Source organism: Chrysoperla carnea, chromosome 3 (assembly GCF_905475395.1).
Source record: "Chrysoperla carnea chromosome 3, inChrCarn1.1, whole genome shotgun sequence".
Classification (NCBI taxonomy): Eukaryota; Metazoa; Arthropoda; class Insecta; order Neuroptera; family Chrysopidae; genus Chrysoperla; species Chrysoperla carnea.
In genome coordinates this window covers 28,484,760-28,502,986 of record NC_058339.1, presented here as the reverse complement: position 1 = coordinate 28,502,986, position 18,227 = coordinate 28,484,760, and the positions used below count along the sequence as shown (strand labels likewise).

The 18,227-nt window shown below is 28.8% G+C and overlaps 1 protein-coding gene across 1 annotated transcript in view; it reads left to right on the top strand.

The window, feature by feature from the left end:
- Positions 1 to 12,015, top strand: part of LOC123294805 (hypoxia-inducible factor 1-alpha-like) — a 39,387-nt gene extending 27,372 nt beyond the window's left edge. Inside the window, exons 2-5 of the mRNA XM_044875959.1 lie at positions 8,871 to 9,333; positions 9,958 to 10,408; positions 10,678 to 11,278; positions 11,614 to 12,015. Of these exons, the coding sequence (XP_044731894.1) occupies positions 8,871 to 9,333; positions 9,958 to 10,408; positions 10,678 to 11,278; positions 11,614 to 11,617 (1,519 nt within the window). The 3' untranslated portion in view covers positions 11,618 to 12,015. The remainder of the gene's footprint in view (positions 1 to 8,870; positions 9,334 to 9,957; positions 10,409 to 10,677; positions 11,279 to 11,613) is intronic.
- Positions 12,016 to 18,227: the final 6,212 nt, after the last annotated feature.

The following is an 18,227-nucleotide window of genomic DNA, read 5'->3' as shown; positions in this document are numbered from 1 at the left end:
TATTTTTTATAACTTTTTATTATGTTGGGAAGTTATTCGTGTGAACCTCAAGGATCGCACCAAACTCTATCCATGACTTGTTGCCGATATATTCGTACGTATAGTTTCTACGTACGAATATTCCATATTTGTTCGGCCCACTCTAGGAGAAATCTGTGAGTTATCTGATGAAACCTGGGCAAATCTGATCTAAATGCTTTCAAGTGATATTTTATAGAAATATATGGCAGTATAAATTTTTTACGCAATTCAAATGACGTGAATTGACGACCAACTTTCATATTATTGAAGTATTAAACTTATCCGTTAAAATATAGAGTAGGATATATAAAATTTCATAACATTACTACGAACGAGGAACTGCATTCGCAGTGCTGCCAATGACAAATAATTTTTCAGTTTAGTGAGCTACAGATCCCTTATCGTTAAAACTTTTAATATCATAGATTAAAAATGTTTTACAGGGCCTCAAAAATCAACAAATTGACTATTAAACTTTTAAAAAATGCTCTGCAAACCTTTGACGCAATTTTCCATTAACACTTGACTTATTAAATTCCATACTTTTCCAAATGAGAAGCTATTTTGAATATTCAGATAATGAATTAAGTTCCGGATATAAATATCTTTTATAATAAATAAAAGAAATGAAACAAAAAATTTTCAATATACATAATTAATTTTCCACAATATCCACACACCATCATTTCAAAGATATTTTATTATTCGAAATTGAATAGAATTTTATATCTACGAATGATTATGAAATATCAAGAAGAAAAGAAAGTTGCAATTGCAAAATTATATAATTTATGTGTATTCTATTATTTGCATGTTTGTGTATATTTTTCTAAGTAGATAATAATCCTATATATACTCGATTGCAATCTATTTGAAGCAACAAGTGCATAAGGAAATCTACTAACGGCGTGTTTTGTCTGATGCCAGAAAATGGTTCTATTTTAAGACACTTTTTAAAATCAACAATACGTTATCTATTTTTAATAAACTCATTATTTTCTTATTGAAAAATAATTTTAAATAGTAGAGAGTCGTAAGATTTATACTTCGGAATCCAGGAAAATTTTTTTGAAACCCACTAATTTTGGATCATTTTTTTCACCTGCGATGTCAGTTTTTCGCTAGCTAACACTTTTGTGCTTAATTCCAGAACATTCGATAGAGTCGTTTGCAGTAGAGCCCAAATCGAAACGACTCGACCGAATGCTATGAAATTCTTTTCGGGTCATATTGCCTTTAATACACTTCGATAAATATTTCAACGAAATCGATATCATGTTTTATTCGCGCGATATCGATCAGGAAAAATTTTTATATTGACTATTTTTACAGAAATCCGTAATTTATGGTAATGTCAAATGAATACTTTTACAGAAATCTGTAATTTATGGTTATGTCAAATTAAATTAATTTTAAATTTTTTTTTTTTTTTTTTGTTAATATATATATTTATAAATTATATCTCATGTGTTATTCTGAAGTATGAGCTATATTTCTGTACAGTTTCATTAAAAACCATTCGCTAGTTTTAGCGTGAAAGTGTAACAAACAAACAAACAAACATACTTACTTTCGCATTTATAATTTATAGAGATAGAGATAGAGATTGCCAATTGCTTCATTGTTTTTGCTTTGAAGTGTACATCAATATAAATAGAAAACAACACAATATAAATAAATGTATGATGTATATGTGTGATGTGTTTATGTATATGTAAGGAAATTGTCTAGAACAGGAAGACGATGGCACGTGTAGTACTTATATACTTTAATAAATTGTAATTAACCCCCTAATGAATACATTCTAGTAGAACTAGTATAACTTGCAACAACCATAACAACTCAACAATTCAACAAGTTCTCGACGCTTGTTTCTGTCAACTCTATTTACCAATTCACTGAAAAAAACATAATAATATGAAAAGTAAAAAAAGAAAACTATACTCAAATTGAAAAAAATGTTTCGTACACAAAAGGATTCCGTAGATAGTTGGAACATGGCATGGAACATGACAAGTTATTGGTTTAAATTAAAAAAAATTTAATTCCGGCTTCCTATTTTTGGAAACTAATATTCCAAAGTCGCCATATGTGATTTTGGGTATAACGTCCTTATAATGGGGTTTAACCTCCGTTTCTCTGACATATACGCCTATAACAGGGGCCACAAACATCATTATTTGTTAATATTTATTTATTCATTTACAAACATATGTTTTACAATTACATTTTGATGTGGGTGGAGTCAGTTACTACGTTCTTATCCAAACGACGACAATGTGATTCTATCGCCCCCATTAATTATATATTGTTCACACTGCCGCTGCCTGGATTCGAACCCGCAACCTAAGTCTAAGTAGACAAACGATCGGAGACTAGCGCCTTAGACCGCTCGCCCACTTAGGCTCCGTCTATATAACGTCTTTATATAAAAGAAAATCTCACAAAAAAATTAATCTTATTTGAATCTGTAGCAATTTTTATTCAATATCATTTTTTTTTTGCTATCCGTTGAAGAAAAAGTGATGCCATCTCTTTGAAGGGCCAAAAAAAAAGTACAGTAACTTTCTCACACTTTTATTTACCTTATAACTTTTAGTGGAAAATTTATTGACGCCTGCATAACATACTCAAAAAATATGATCATTAGATATAATATTAGAAGCACTTAAAACTCAAGCCGTTTGATTAGTCATTAACGTACAATGTATGATAATTGGGTGTACTTATAAATAAATGCAGCCGACGTGGAGTCGCGAGAGAAATTTTTTGAATTCTGATGACGTCATAAAGGTGAAAAAGTCGATTTTTTTGATAACACAGGCAAATTTGATCCGATCTTATTAGAATTTTTTTTGAAACTCACTAATTTTGGGTCATTTTTTTAGCTGTGATGTCAATTTTTCGTTAGCTATCACTTATGTGCTGAATGAACCGGGATGCCCCATTCTAAAAACCTATTATAGTTAAGGTAATTTTAATGACTTGGGCGTACCCATAAGCTTTTGTCTAAGGAGGTTAACAAGAAATTTTTGATCTAGATAGATATCAGAAGTTTTTGATATAAAAATTTTAGTAATTCATCAGTTATTACGGCATTAACACGTACTTAGCAAAAGCATTGTCTAGTGTCAGCCCCATATAATCCACTATTGGTGGAAACGATGGGAATAACATCAAAATATACATGCAGAGACAGAGATGTGTTCGATTTTGAAAATGCATGTAAAACTCTTTACTAAATTTAGTTAAAAAACACCTGATAATTAGCTTGAAAATCAAATTGATGTAATTTTTTTAATTACTTTTTTATGTGTTGTAAGAAGTTAGGAAATCGGAGCATTTGCAAAGTGGACATTAAACTAAAGTTAAGTGCGTTTGAATTAAAATTTAAATTATTAAATTGCATAAAAAAACCTTCAAGAAAATTAACCAAGAGTAACTGAGTTCGAGAAAAATAATTCCAGTAATATAAAGTCCATTCAGACGTACACATTCTTCCAGATGAAGTTATCAGGATTCTCACCGCCCATTGTCAGCCTGCTCCACCTCCCACCTATGGCCCAATTTTGAGATAGGTTAGGTTAGGTTATATTGGCTGTGCACGAAGGAAACACTTAGGCTATAGAGACCATTGTGATACCACCTCCTTCATGCATATACCATGCAATACACCAGCCCATCACAACTATTAATTAAATTAATTTTCTTGCGACGGCGGGAATCGAACCCGCTACCCTAAGCATACCGCGGAATTGGTTACGCCTAAACCATCTCAGCTAGTAGGGCGACTAATTTTGATATAACTAAATACCCAAAACGACAACAAACGGTATCCAGTATTGTTCGCCAGTAGTGTCTCATTTAAAATAAATGTAATCTTAAACTTGTTTATTATTATTATTATCTTTTTTTGTTTATTTATCTAAGAATTTTTATAAATAAAACATTGGAATTGTTTTTTTTTTTATCAGTCAAATCATACATTGTATTTAATTATGTCTAATAACTCTCAAAAAAATGCATGTAAAATTTTGTTAAAACGACCTTCGCAATTAAATTTTTTTACATGGGCGATTATTAAATATTATCAGCGATAATTATAATCCATATTCATTTATAAAATATAATACTTAATAATTATTTATTATATCTAATATTATAATAGCCATGCTACATATTGTAAATTTAAACATTTAGATCACTTTTGATCACATATTTGAATAGTATGACCCAAATTTATTAGGATTACATACTTGATTTATCCAAATTGGATAAAATTTGGATGTGATAGAGCAAAATTAAATTTTTTGGATTCTGATGACGTCATAAAGTTGAAAAATTCGATTTTTCTGATAACACAGGCAAATGTGATCCGATGTTATTGGATTTTTTTTTAAAACCCACTAATTTTGGGTCATTCTTTTTAGCTGTGATGTCAATTTTTCACTAGCTATCACTTATGTGCTGAATTCCGGAACCAGGATTCCCCATTCTGGAAAAATATTAGAGTTACGTTAATTTTGATCACAAATTTGACAAGTATGGCCCAAATTTAGTAGGATTACATACTTGGTTTATCAAAATTGGATAAAATTTGGGTGTGATAGAGCAAAATTAAATTTTTTGGATTCTGATGACGTCATAAATTCGGTTTTTTTGATAACACAGACAAATTTGATCCGATCTTATTGGAATTTTTTTTGAAAACCACTATATTTGGATCATTGTTTTTAGCTGTGATATCAATTTTTCGCTAGCTATCACATATGTGCTGAATTCCGGAATCAGGATTTCCCATTCTGGAAACCTATTAGAGCTACGTTAATTTTGATCACAATTTTGAAAAGTATGTCCCAAATTCAGTAGGATTACATACTTGATTTATCAAAATTGGATAAAATTTGGATGTGATAGAGCAAAATTAAATTTTTTGGATTCTGATGACGTCATAAAGTTGAAAAATTCGATTTTTTTGATAACACAGGCAAATTTGATCCGATCTTATTGAAATTTTTTTGAAACCCACTAAATTTGGGTCATTGTTTTTAGTTGTGATATCAATTTTTCGCTAGCTATCACTTCTGCCTTTACTCTTATGTTAAATACTATCAGTTTACGAATTTTCATCAAAATCGTTAGAGCCGATCCCGATATATATATATTTCGCAACCTAAATACTTGCCACCGGCGCTATGTACCCTCCTTACGGCCCTGACAGACACACACACATAACGGTCAAACTTATAACACCCCTTTTTCTTTGCTTCGGGTGTTAAAAAATGATTTACTTGCCCGGATGAAAAAAACTTTGTAAACAAATTGTAGCTATTTTTATCGATTATAGATTATGGTTGATATTTGTGATATTATGGCGCTGAAATATTAATTGAAAAACTCAGAAAGAAATAATGCATAGAATGTTATTATCATATAAAATATGCAGGCAGCAGTAGGTAGGCTAACATCAAATTGACAATTTAATAAAAATAAAATTAATAGGTAGAACTTTTTTTATTATACCATGTGCAAATGAAATATATCAAGGTATACTTAGTTTAGTCCCAAGTTTTTAACGATGAAAAATATTGATAATACAAACAAAATTTTGGTATAGGTGTTCATAAAATCACTTTATTAGTCCATTTCCTGTTGTCTGTCTGTCTGTCTCTTTGTCAACACGATAACTCAAAAACGAAAAGATATATCAAGCTGAAATTTTTATAGCGTGCTCAGAACGTAAAATGTGAGATTCGTGAAGTTCGTAAATGAGTAACATTAAATTATAAAAAAATTCTTATAAAAAAACAGCTCTTGCTTGAAACACTTTTTCGTAAACATCACTGCCTACCCATGAGGGTGGAAATTAAGTCAGAACACAAAAGTCGTTATACCTTCATAAAGTGTTTTCCATTGAGAGTGTTCGATCTTTAAACTTAAACTACTAAGTTGTATATAAGATACGTATTAATTTAGTTTTTTTATTTGAACTCTAAGAGAGCAAAGCGAGCTCTGAGGACCAATTTTTTTTCGGTATCATGAGGAAATTGTGGAATATCCGAGTGGATTAAGGGGTGAAGGATACAATGTGTACAAAATTAGCTTGTTTATACATTCTTAACCATAGTTTTGTAAATTATGTTTGAAAAATTTGAACAACATCAACGTCTAGTTTATTACTTAACTAGTATTTAATAACTTTAGACCTAATATTCTATGTTAAATATGAAATCGCCACCGCTTCCCCTTGGATTTCTTGCTCTTACCTATATTTATTTCAATCATCTATCCTCTCCTGAAATTAACATACATAGCAATTTGTAGTTTACCACAAAAACCTTTCAATTAGTACACCAAAATTAATTTATAGTTCTATAATTACAATTGTTCAGTAAATTACTATAGAAATGTATTTAACTTGTCAAAGCTATCAATACAAAATGCTTTCTAATTTAGTTGCATATTATATTATTTACATAATTTAAGTTCATAGTGGTAAACCACTAGCAGCCATACTTTATACTAATTACTATCTACAATTTATGACAATTTATAAAATAACTTTTTGTAAAGCTACATGTCTATTACATTCTTAAAAAGAGAGAGGTGTCGTGGGACACCTTGTTGGAAATATGTTCCCATCGTATCTTCGTATATTATAAATGTACTTTTTTACTCAGATTTGCTTTGATTTTTTTGCTGGGTTGGTTGATTGATTTTGAACATGTTCAATTTTGTGAGATCATTTTGTGAATTCATTCAAAAATAAAAAAAAACTTAATTCCAAAAAAATGAAAAACATACAACAAGATAAAAATTATTTGAAATCACAAATTACTGTATTCATTACAATTAATTGAAAATATTAGTTTGTGGTACCCTACATCGCAGGTTTAGTGTAATTAGTTTCTTTTTTCTCTCACGATACTGTTTGCATATCTGTGCATTAGTAATTCTGAAAATTAAAAGCATTCATTTAAGAAGTCAAATACTTGTTTTATTGTTTAAAGAATTAAATATTAAAGCTACTTTAACAGTATAGGTAATTTATGAATTAATTGTAATATTAGTTTAAAAAAGACATACTTCGGATTTAGTAGTCAATCCAACATGTGCGTACAGAACCTTCATTTGGCTTGATCAAGATATTTATTATAACATAAAAGAAAATTTCCTTGTTCTTACTTTAAATTATCTCTATTATGTTTAACTTCTTCTGATAACTCACATTTTGAATGAAAAATATAAACTTCGGACAAAAAAAATAAATTGACATATGGTAAATTATTTTCAAAATATTCTCAAAATTCTCACCCAATTAAGTAGTAACATCTTTTTGAACCATGTTTTTCTCCCATTTAAGTAGTAACGTCTTTCTGAAAAGCATGTCTCCCATTTTCGTGGTAACCTCTTATAAAACAACTCTGTAAAAGCAAAAGAGCACTGTGAATAACTTTATTCTATCGTCACCTCTATATTAAAATTAAATTACATTCTATTAATTAATTTAGCGAGTAACGTTCTTGTAAAGCGATATATGCTTGACCTATACTACTTTGTGCTAAAATCAATAATCGATGAGCTATCGAAAGAGAATTTCATTAAAAGGGTGAAAGAAAAAATTACATTGGTTGACTGCAATCTAATAAAAAAAATAGTAATAAATTTTCTATAGAGACTGGTTAGCGAATGGATATTCAAAGGCTCAAACTATCTTTATAATAAGTAAAATAATATTACATCCGATTGTATCAAAACTTACTATACGAACTAAAATAGAAATATAGATAAAAAGGGTTTTGATTTGAAAATTTGTTTAGCATTTTTCAAGAAATGGAATCAACAAACGAAAGTTATAGTCTACAGTTTTCTTCTTCGTAAGTGATTTAACATTTTTTTATTTGGAGATGTTATAGAAAATGAGATGTTTTCTTCCATGGAACCCAATAAATTTTGAATTGCGTCACAATCCTAAAAATTAAACAACCGCTTATTTTTTATTGAATATGTCCAATATTTTACAAAACAGGATACCCGCCAGTCAACTCAAGTGTCGAAACAATTCATTTTTCAATTTATTTCATTATCCTTTTATTATAACTCAATTTTAAGGACGTTCCTCGCTAAGTAATGAAATGATTAAGGATGTATGAGCACCAAGGCAATTTTAAATAAAAAGCTTGATATTTTTTTAAATATGAAGTTGAACTAAGTCTAAAACATCGACATTTGTCTAAAACAATGAAAATTTTAGAGAAGATTGCCCGATTATTTAAATAAATAAATGACTTCAAAAGTAAGCATATTTAACATTGGTTTCATGGTAAAACGGTAGATGGATGATATGTTTTCACAGATTTTTCCAAAACTAGTCGATTAAAATCTGAGACCCCTTGCATGAGTCAAAAGCTAGGTGCATACACAAAGATATCAAGGTGCTTAATGTTTTTTTCAAAAATGGTTATCCCACGCAATTTTGTCCATCTGGTTGTCAAACTTAACATGATACCTATCGGACCTTTTTAAAGATATAAAAAATACATAAGCTCAATACAAAATTTCGATTAAATGTTTTTTTTGTACGTAGTTATTTGTAATAAAGTGGGATTTTGTTTACTATTTCATCATTCGCATTCTTCTACTAAGTCCCAAACAAGCATTAAAGTTAGCTAGTAAGCAAAACATTAATTTCTACAGGAAAAAAACAAGAGAAAAATAAATAATGAAATAATTTTCTACATTTATCAAAACTTGTAGCTTGTAAGAGAAATAAAAGCAGCTAAAGGAATTTTAAAAAGAAAAATATTTTTGTTTTTCATGATTTTAATAAAATATTTTATTTGTTTCAGCAGTAGCCGTGAACAACGAAATCGTGCTGAAAAAATGCGACGTGATAAAATAAATCAATTAATAAATGAACTTGGAAAATTAGTACCGTTAGTACTTAACAGCCCAAAACGTGTGCATAAAACAAGTGTACTAAGATTAACATCAACATGGTTGCGAATTCAATTACTAAAGATTTCATATAAAAAGAAATTAACGGATAATCAAAAACAACCGACAGAGACAACAACAACAACAACAAATAGTAATAATACAGATCAACAGAATAGCATAATATCATCGCCCTCAAATCATAACACACAGGATGATTCAACGGAATTAGGCATTATGGAGAACAGTTTTCTTGTTAATAGTATGGTTCAAATGGTATGTGAACAATTGGGTGGTTTTTTGATGGTACTATCTACATCTGGGAAAATTGTTTTGGTGTCACATAATGTCGAAAAATTATTAGAAAGAGATGCGGTAAATATTATATTTAAGTCTTTAATATTCTAAATTTAATTTTACATTATTAGTTCGAATACATTTTTAATTACTCTTTTTTAATTTGTAAGAATACATCGGTAGCTCAGTTGGTACTGTGTTGTTCCGTTAAGCTAAAATTTATGGGTTCGATTCCCACTCAAAGTATACTTTTCACAATGTCTAACATTGACGTCAGAATTTTTAACACTTGAAACTTTTTTTTCCCTACCAGACCCTACCAACGTTTCATCATAATCTGACGAATGGTTTAGAAACATTCAAACTATCATCCTTTTTTGTCTATACAGTGTGTTCATTTTAAAATTATCCACCCTGAATAACTTTTGATCTGATGTGATCATTCTCTTGAGTGAAAACCCGTCGATTAAGATATCGAGGAGGAAGTTCACAAATGGTACCTAGAGAATTTGAAGTTGCATCCCTTAACCCCCAGCCACACCAGCTTTAAACTTTCAAATGACACCTTCTACATAGTGATACCTTATTTGAAAGGGCATAAAATTCTCTATCTATCCATTTTATTATTCTACCCTTGCGTAGACCCGACGTTAAGTCAATATTAAAATTTTATTAAATTATTTCCTACTTTCATATTTATAGTTTGATCTGATGGGTCAATCCATTTACGATATCACACACAAAGAAGATCACTATAGACTGCGTCATCAATTGAGTCACAGTTCCAATCAAATGGAAGATGCAAATGGTGGTGAAATGAGAAGAAATTTCAATCTAAGAATAGCTCGATCAAAACCTCGAGCTACTGAACCAATAAGCTATGTACCTGTTAGTATAAGTGGTGTACTCATCCCAGACGAGTGCCTTATGTGTATCGTACGAGTATGGAAACCAACACCATTGAATGAACAATTAGTGGAAGCAGGAAAAGATGAATATATCACAAGGCATTTAGTTGATGGTAGAATTATTACTTGTGATCAACGGATCTCAGTAGTTGCAGGTTACATGACTGAAGAGGTAGCTGGTCTTTCTGCGTTTAACTTTATGCACCGGGAAGATGTTCGATGGACCATGATCGCTCTTCGACAAAGTAAGAATTTAAGCTCATCAGTCAAAAAAGTACTAACCGGAATTATCAAATAATATGTATTTTATTCGTTCATCAATATTTATTTAATTATTTAATTTAGTTCATTGTAGAAATCGTGCTAACTTCTGGGTTTTGTTGATTTAAATAATAAAAGTTGATTTTAATCGTTACTACGGGCTTTTCAAATTGATATTCTGGGTTTTTACTATTTTTTTTACATACTTCAAATAAACAAGAATATTTAATGTAATTTTTATTATTCTTCACAGTGTATGATCGTGGTGAAAGCCGTGGATCCTCATGTTACCGATTAATGACCCGAACGGGTGATTTTATCTACCTGCGAACATGTGGATATCTAGAAGTAGACAGTAATGGGGTTGTTGAGAGCTTTGTTTGTGTAAATACATTAGTTACCGCTGTGGAAGGTGAACAATTAATTCGTGAAATGAAAGAACGTTATTCAGCATTAATAAAACCATCAAATCCACTTTCATTAACAACATGTGAATCAACAGCTACTGTTGAAGATCCACAAAAATTACAAGTTGCCATTGAATATTTAATGCATGAATTACCAAAATTTACTGGCTCCCCAGAGACTAAAGACTGTAATAATAGCGATAGTTCACCACCAACGCCAAAGCGCTCCCGTACTGAATCCCCAATAATATCTTCGTCAATGCCATTACAAGAAACAACAATAATTTCACATTTACAATATACAAATAGTGTACATCAGCAGGCAACGATTTCATTGGATCGGCAATTACGAAAACAAGCAACAACGAATCATCATCCCAATAATAATAATAAACAATATTCCCGTTCGAATGATAAATTAATGAATAAATACAACCTTTCTAAAAAGTAAGTATTTCAAATTATTAAATTATTAGCAATTTGTTTTATTTTCTCCGACGCCATTTAAGAAAATTATCATGAAAATTTGATATAATTTCGAAAACATTCAATCATCACTAGAATCATACTAAACTCTTGTGAGTTCAAAAGTCCCCTAGTAAATAAATAAATGATTCATTCGAGCTGAGAATAACTCATGATTAAAATACGATAAATTTAATCACAATTCTAACCTTTCAATGGAAAATGATCAGAGCTAGTTAGAACAAATTGGAACAGAGATAATAAACTAAATAATTTTTAATTGTAATACAAAATAATACAAAATAAATTCTTTTCAGATAACATCAGTTAACCGAAAAGTATCAAAATATATTATGATAAACCATCACGATAAAAGTAAATCTTCAAAGTTTCAGGATCATCCACAAACAAATAAGGAGAAGTTGAAGTTAAAATATAAAACATTGTGAATTATATATCAAATAAAACTAATAATTAAAGTAATGATTGTAAACGAAAGATGACATAGGTACTAATGGACACGCCATTTTTACATTCACATTTAGTAAATAAGACAGTGTGTAATAATAGCCAAGTGATTTTGCTCAAAAAAACAAAAACAGATGAAAAAGCAAGAGAAAAATTTATAATGTTTAATTATATAGAAAAATCATGTATTTAAAGATATGTTCTTAAGAACTATAATTATGCCATAACTACAATAAAGGCAGTTCCAAATATTTTTTGTTTTGTTATCAGCCTGATATGTTCCAAATAAAAGCATATTTTGTAACATTTTTTTATAAATTATTCTTCTTAAATTAAAACGTCCATTTATTAAGCTTTTTTTTTTTAATAATAGCATGTATATTGTAGAATATCAGAGTCAATACCTGCTGATACCTACACTATTTAAAAGATTAATTGCACAATTGTAAATTATACTCACGAAATTGTATCATCCATTTCTTCAAATAACTTTTGATTTCATTTAACTATTATTTTATTATAGTTATAGTAAAAGATGTTTCAAAAATCGGATAAAAAAATTAAATAAACCGATCAATTTTTACTAAAACCTGGTTGAATGTTTTTCTTAGGTACCAAATATCATTCGTAAACCATGAGTTAATTGCGTAAATGTTTCTATTTGTTAATAAATAATAAATTGTTAATCAAATTAAACGGTTTATATAAAAGTTGACTTAAAAAATTAATTAATAGCCAACTTGTATTATGTATATGTAATTGTTTGTCAAATAATCGAAAAACTATTAAACAAGTTAAACAACTTCTTGAACCGTTTCTTTATTATTGTTTTAATAAATTTACACAACTAACTCATGGTTTACGAATGGATATTTGACACCTAAAAAACACATTTCAACAGGTTTTTGCAAAAAGTGAGTGGTTTGTTATATTTTCCTTAATCTGTTACGTCTTTGACTGTACTATTATACTTCTTTACAAAAACAACACACGTTGGTACCGCATTTTTATTGTATCTAAGGTCTCTGAATAAACAAAATGTACATATTTGAAGTTTTCATGTATTTCAAACAAAATGGAAGCGAGGATTTAAAGAAAGTTTAAGCCCATTCATAAGAAAAATAAGCCACTTTAATAAGTTTAATGAACCCAAGAACAATTTGATCAAATCTCCTAATACTTGCGACTTATTCTGTCTTAAATTAATTCAGCAACATATTAATATAAGTAATCACACAGGAAACAACCAGTTTAAGCAATCCACTGACGGAGTGAAGGCCAGTCATAATTTCAGAATTTAAAATGCGCCTGGTTGTTTCGATAGATTCAGAGGATGACCTTAGTGCTTTATCTAATAAGTTGTCGTATATTGAATTAACTAAATCAACGAAGTTACAAGAGAGTCATCCCGCTAATTATAAGATTAGAAAGATTTTACCTTTTCCCAAAGATTTCGCACATTAAAAAAAAAATTTAATGAAGTTGTACATTATTCTCAACATTATTGTTGAAATTGTAGTGTGCGTTGATAATTGAACTTATCATGCATAAAGTGTACTTTAACCAGAATACAACTTTTCATTAATAAAATATACTTTAACCGTAATACAACTAACTTATCATTAATAAAATATACTTTAACCGGAATACAAATATGTATTCCGGTTTAAGCGGAACTAGTATAGTCAACAGTGGGAAGTGATAACTAAACACTACTTATGCCTACTAATTTGTATTGAAACTTGATTTTATTGAAATATGAAATACATGAAAATTTTTCAATTTAACAAAATCGAATTTCTACACAAATTATCAAATGGCCTATTTTTTGTCAATATTTTTTATACCAATTCTTTATTTTTATAGTGCATACTTGTAACTACTAGCGACAAAACAGATAAAATTTTGAATTATTATGCACATATTTTACGTTTTAAGTGTAATTTATTCTGAATTTTTGTATTGATAAGTAATTTGTTTAATAATTAAAAATTGACATCAAAAACTTAATTTTATTCAAAATCCATCTTTTAATTCAATCCAATTCAAAATTCTGAATGGATTTGAAAAGGAAATTTGGTTTTCGAGTCAATTCTATTAAATTACGAGTTATTGATTTATTTTAACAACTTTTTACTAGTAAAAAATGTTTGTGAAATTCGTTATCATTTTTTCCAATTACTACAATTGTGCATGGATGCCAATATGTACACGAATTTTAAAAGATATTTAATTTGGAATTGATGTTTCCGTTTTAAACCGTTCTAAAGAAGTAAAGAAGCATAGAACTTCCGTTATCATTCGGGAACATCTATACAGCACGGTACCTTTGCTAAATCTTTGTACAAAATATATATAACATGTAAATAAGATAGATAATATATTTTTTAAACCAACACTTAAAAAATTATTAAATATTTTTAATAATATTTTTTAAGTCTGCTATTTGATTTAAAATAACTAAAAATAAGTTTAATAATAAAAAAAATTAATGTTGAACAGTCGAAATTTTCTCAGTAAATGCCAACGATGAATTAAAAAATAATATGAAATATCTCCTTCGTGTGTGCAAATGCGTATTTGCCTTCGTTATTTTTCGTTTAATCTAAGTACAAACTTTTTACGCATAATACTCATAATTGAATATTACAAAATTATACAATATATAATCGAATCATTCTTTTTAAAACATAATTTATGTTTGTTTCAGTTATCGCCTAAAAAAATTTTAAAAAATACAAAATAAATACCGCATCACTGAAATAAGACTGATTATAAAAACTGGTTCTTATTTTTTAACAATAGATAAATAGTACTTAAGTACATATACAAAACTACTTTCTTAAAGGCCTATTCAAAGTAATTCCGTATTCTCTTATGCTAAGGTCACACGAACGTCAATTTCAACACAAGATTTTTTCGAACGGAATTTGATATCGCATTCATTTGATTTAAATAAATGTTTCTTAGAATTACTTACTGTTAAAGTATGCTTATACGCAAGCAGGAAGTAGACACGTTTCTTCTATATGTATGGAATTGTCTGTATGACAATACGACTCCTATAAAATAAATATTGGCGAAAAGTAACTTTCCGATTTAATACAAAAATTAAGAATGGTTTACGAATTCTTCCATTTGCTTATAAACAACCAGCACACCAAAAAAACTGTAGTACGTTACACCTTGTTCGTGTTAAGTGTCTCTTGAAAAAGATGAATTGATTCTTTAAAAGTAATACCGCGGTAATAATACCGAAAAATCAATATAATTAATTTTTTTTTCTTATGGGTGAAAAATTATTACGGCATATATATTCTAGCTAGTTTCTTGTCAGTTTGTTAAACCCACATCCAATAAAAAATTCGGTACCAGAACTCATTACTTATTTCTTATAGGTAGATTAATTGTTCAGCGTTTTGACGCACATACTTCCGTACAGTTATAATATAAGGATAAAATATGTTTATCTTCAAAATTTACTGACAATTAGTGGAAAATAAAATGCAAGTGATACATCAATACCATTAAAAATAGTTACCATTAAAGATTATTTAAATCTTTAAGTCTTTTTATCTCTTATTCTTAATTACTCGATGAGCAGAAATGAAAAACATTACATTGACTTAGATATATGTTGGATATGCAGTGCAGTATATCATGAATTTAGCGCCGCTAATGCTTTCATGATATCGTTAATTTGAATTTTTATATAACGATAACATCATATATGTAATAATATTGTCTATATTTTTAATCAATAATCTTATTTTATTCAACAATATAGACAATATTATTACATATATGTTGAAATAATTGTGCGAAAACCCATTTTAATGATATAATGAAAAGATATAGGAGCTATAAATATTTCCGAGTTCGATGGTAAATTCGGTTCTGCACACAACCAATATACATTACATATTATGTATTATTAATTCCATCTAATTAAAGATTTGAACCTAATATGGAGTGCCATTATCAGTTGTTTATCAGTGCCATCGTTGGACATATTTTTCTGAAAAAATTACTTCTTATGCCATAATGAATCTTATATTTTATTTAGCTGATAAAATGATGAGTCCTTAGGCCTTAGTCAAGATTTTTTTCTGGTATTCAGTTGCAAATATATGGATTAACTTTCATTTCACCCAAAAAACAAAAAAGACAAAAACAAGTAAATATGTCGTAATCATACGGTGAGTGCTGTACACGAGTAACACGAGATTTAATCTTAGTAGTAGAAGTACAGTTTTGATACAAAAGCTTACCATAAGATGTGATATGGGATTTTAATGCTGAGAAAGACTCTATCTATAATATTTAACGAAGGTTAATGTAACAAATTTTTACAAAAAAAAATTTTTAAAGAAATATATAGAACATTAAAGTAATTGTTTTTATTTTAATTTGGATCACTATATCGTTTCAATAAAAGACTAGGGGAGCAAATATGGCACAGTATATTAAAATGTATACTAATGAAATCGGTATATTTTGTCTTTTCTCTCAATGGAAAAATCGGCTGAGTCTAACAGATGTACTTAACATTTTTTTTACTCGTGACGCTGACATCTTAGTGTTCAAATCCCATAGCTGGCAGTGAATGAGTATGTTTTGAACTGATCACTATGATGTACCTACAGAATTTTCTTATAAACTTTAATAAATGTTAATAAAGTGTCAAAATTTAAAGCTTCTTCTTCTTTGATTGTGTATTTAAAGTAAGTTTAGTGTTAAAATATATATGAAATACATGTATTTTCAGGATCTTTCAATAATAAAAATAGTTGAACATTTACATTTCAGGGTACGGATACTTTCTATAACAAACATTTAAGTCTGTTCATCAAATATTTACTTTATTTCTTAGAAATAAGTAAAAATATTATATACATATTATTTTTAGTCTATAAAATCAAAAATTTTTTACATATATGGATCAGTTGACATAGGATAGAATGTCCCAACATTTTGGTGCCGACAATATATTCTTCTCTCCAGTCCCCACGAGACTTTTTATTTATCGACTAACTTTATGGTGTTAAAAATTCTAGCTAATTTCAACATGTAGTTTTTGCATCGTTTTATGCACTCACATCATACAAATTCTCTCTCATAATTCTTTTATAACGCGCCTAAAGAAGTATAACTATAATTAATTAAATTTTTTGGACAGGCTCATATTTGTCTTTTCAATAAAATGGGGCAAAAATTTCAATGTAAAAATATTCATACTGTTAATCAATATTAAGTCACATATGGTGCCAACGAAGTATTATATACAGTATAAAATATTGAAAGATCTCGATAATGTATTTTCGACAATTTATCGACAATTTTTTTTATATATATTACTAATAAATAATGTGTAACCACTTATTAATAGATTGATAATAACTGTTTTGTAATGTGTACAATTAAGAAGATTATTTACTAAAAAAAACTATATATTAATTGTTATGAGTGGATAAGAGAAAATTGTTATGCATGGTTCTATTTGTAGTGACATAAGACTGGAAATAAATATGAGCATTATAAATAGCAACTTTTTGAATATATGCTCGATTTATTCTTTTTATTTTTTGTTGAAATATTTTGTAAACATTAATGTCAATATTTGCGACAAGATTATTTTTGAATTGGTATTGTCAGTGGTTTTGAACTATTCTTTTTTACAATTTCTTTTAAATTTTATATAAGAACGTATTCTAAAAAAATGTCATTGGCGTATAAAAATTTGTGGATTTCGTTTTAAGGGCACATTCAAATCTTAGATAATTGAATTCAAAGAGTATTAACAGGGTTTATTGATGGCCAAAGTTCTGTATCTTTATCTATAATCGTTTAATATTATGTGAAGTTAACATGAAGGTTTAATTTCATAGAAAAATGAAGTTATCATTTAAGCGCAACATGGCTTTCACTCGAATACTTCAAGTCCATTGCGCTTATGTCCAACTTTCATTAAATCATCGCTTTGAAAGATTTTCAGATTTTAACTAAATTAATGTTTTTTAAATCTATTTCCGTTGTCTTTTTACTCCGTTCCGAAAACCGTATCTCAAAGTATCAGAGGGTCAGTTTTTTAAAGAACAGCATCAATACAGCAGATGTTTATGATTCTATATTTTGAAAATCACTCTGCTTAACACTTTCCTGTAATTAATTTTTTAGTTTTCGATTCTACAAAATTCAATTTTAGAGTTTTAGTCGGTAGTAGATGTTAGAATTCAGAGAGAGAAGGTGGATTCTAACAAAACTATGTCAGTTTTTCTGTCTTCGTGTTTCGTCTCACATTTCTTTGGAAGAGAATCAACACAGAGAGACCTTCTCATAGGGCATCCCGAGTAGTCAGTCTCCATCGTTTATAAGCGTGGCTATCTGATCGCTGCCTGCTTCCATCGTAGTATAGGAAGGCTACGAGAAGAAACAAATATCATATAAGTAGTATAAAAGAAAC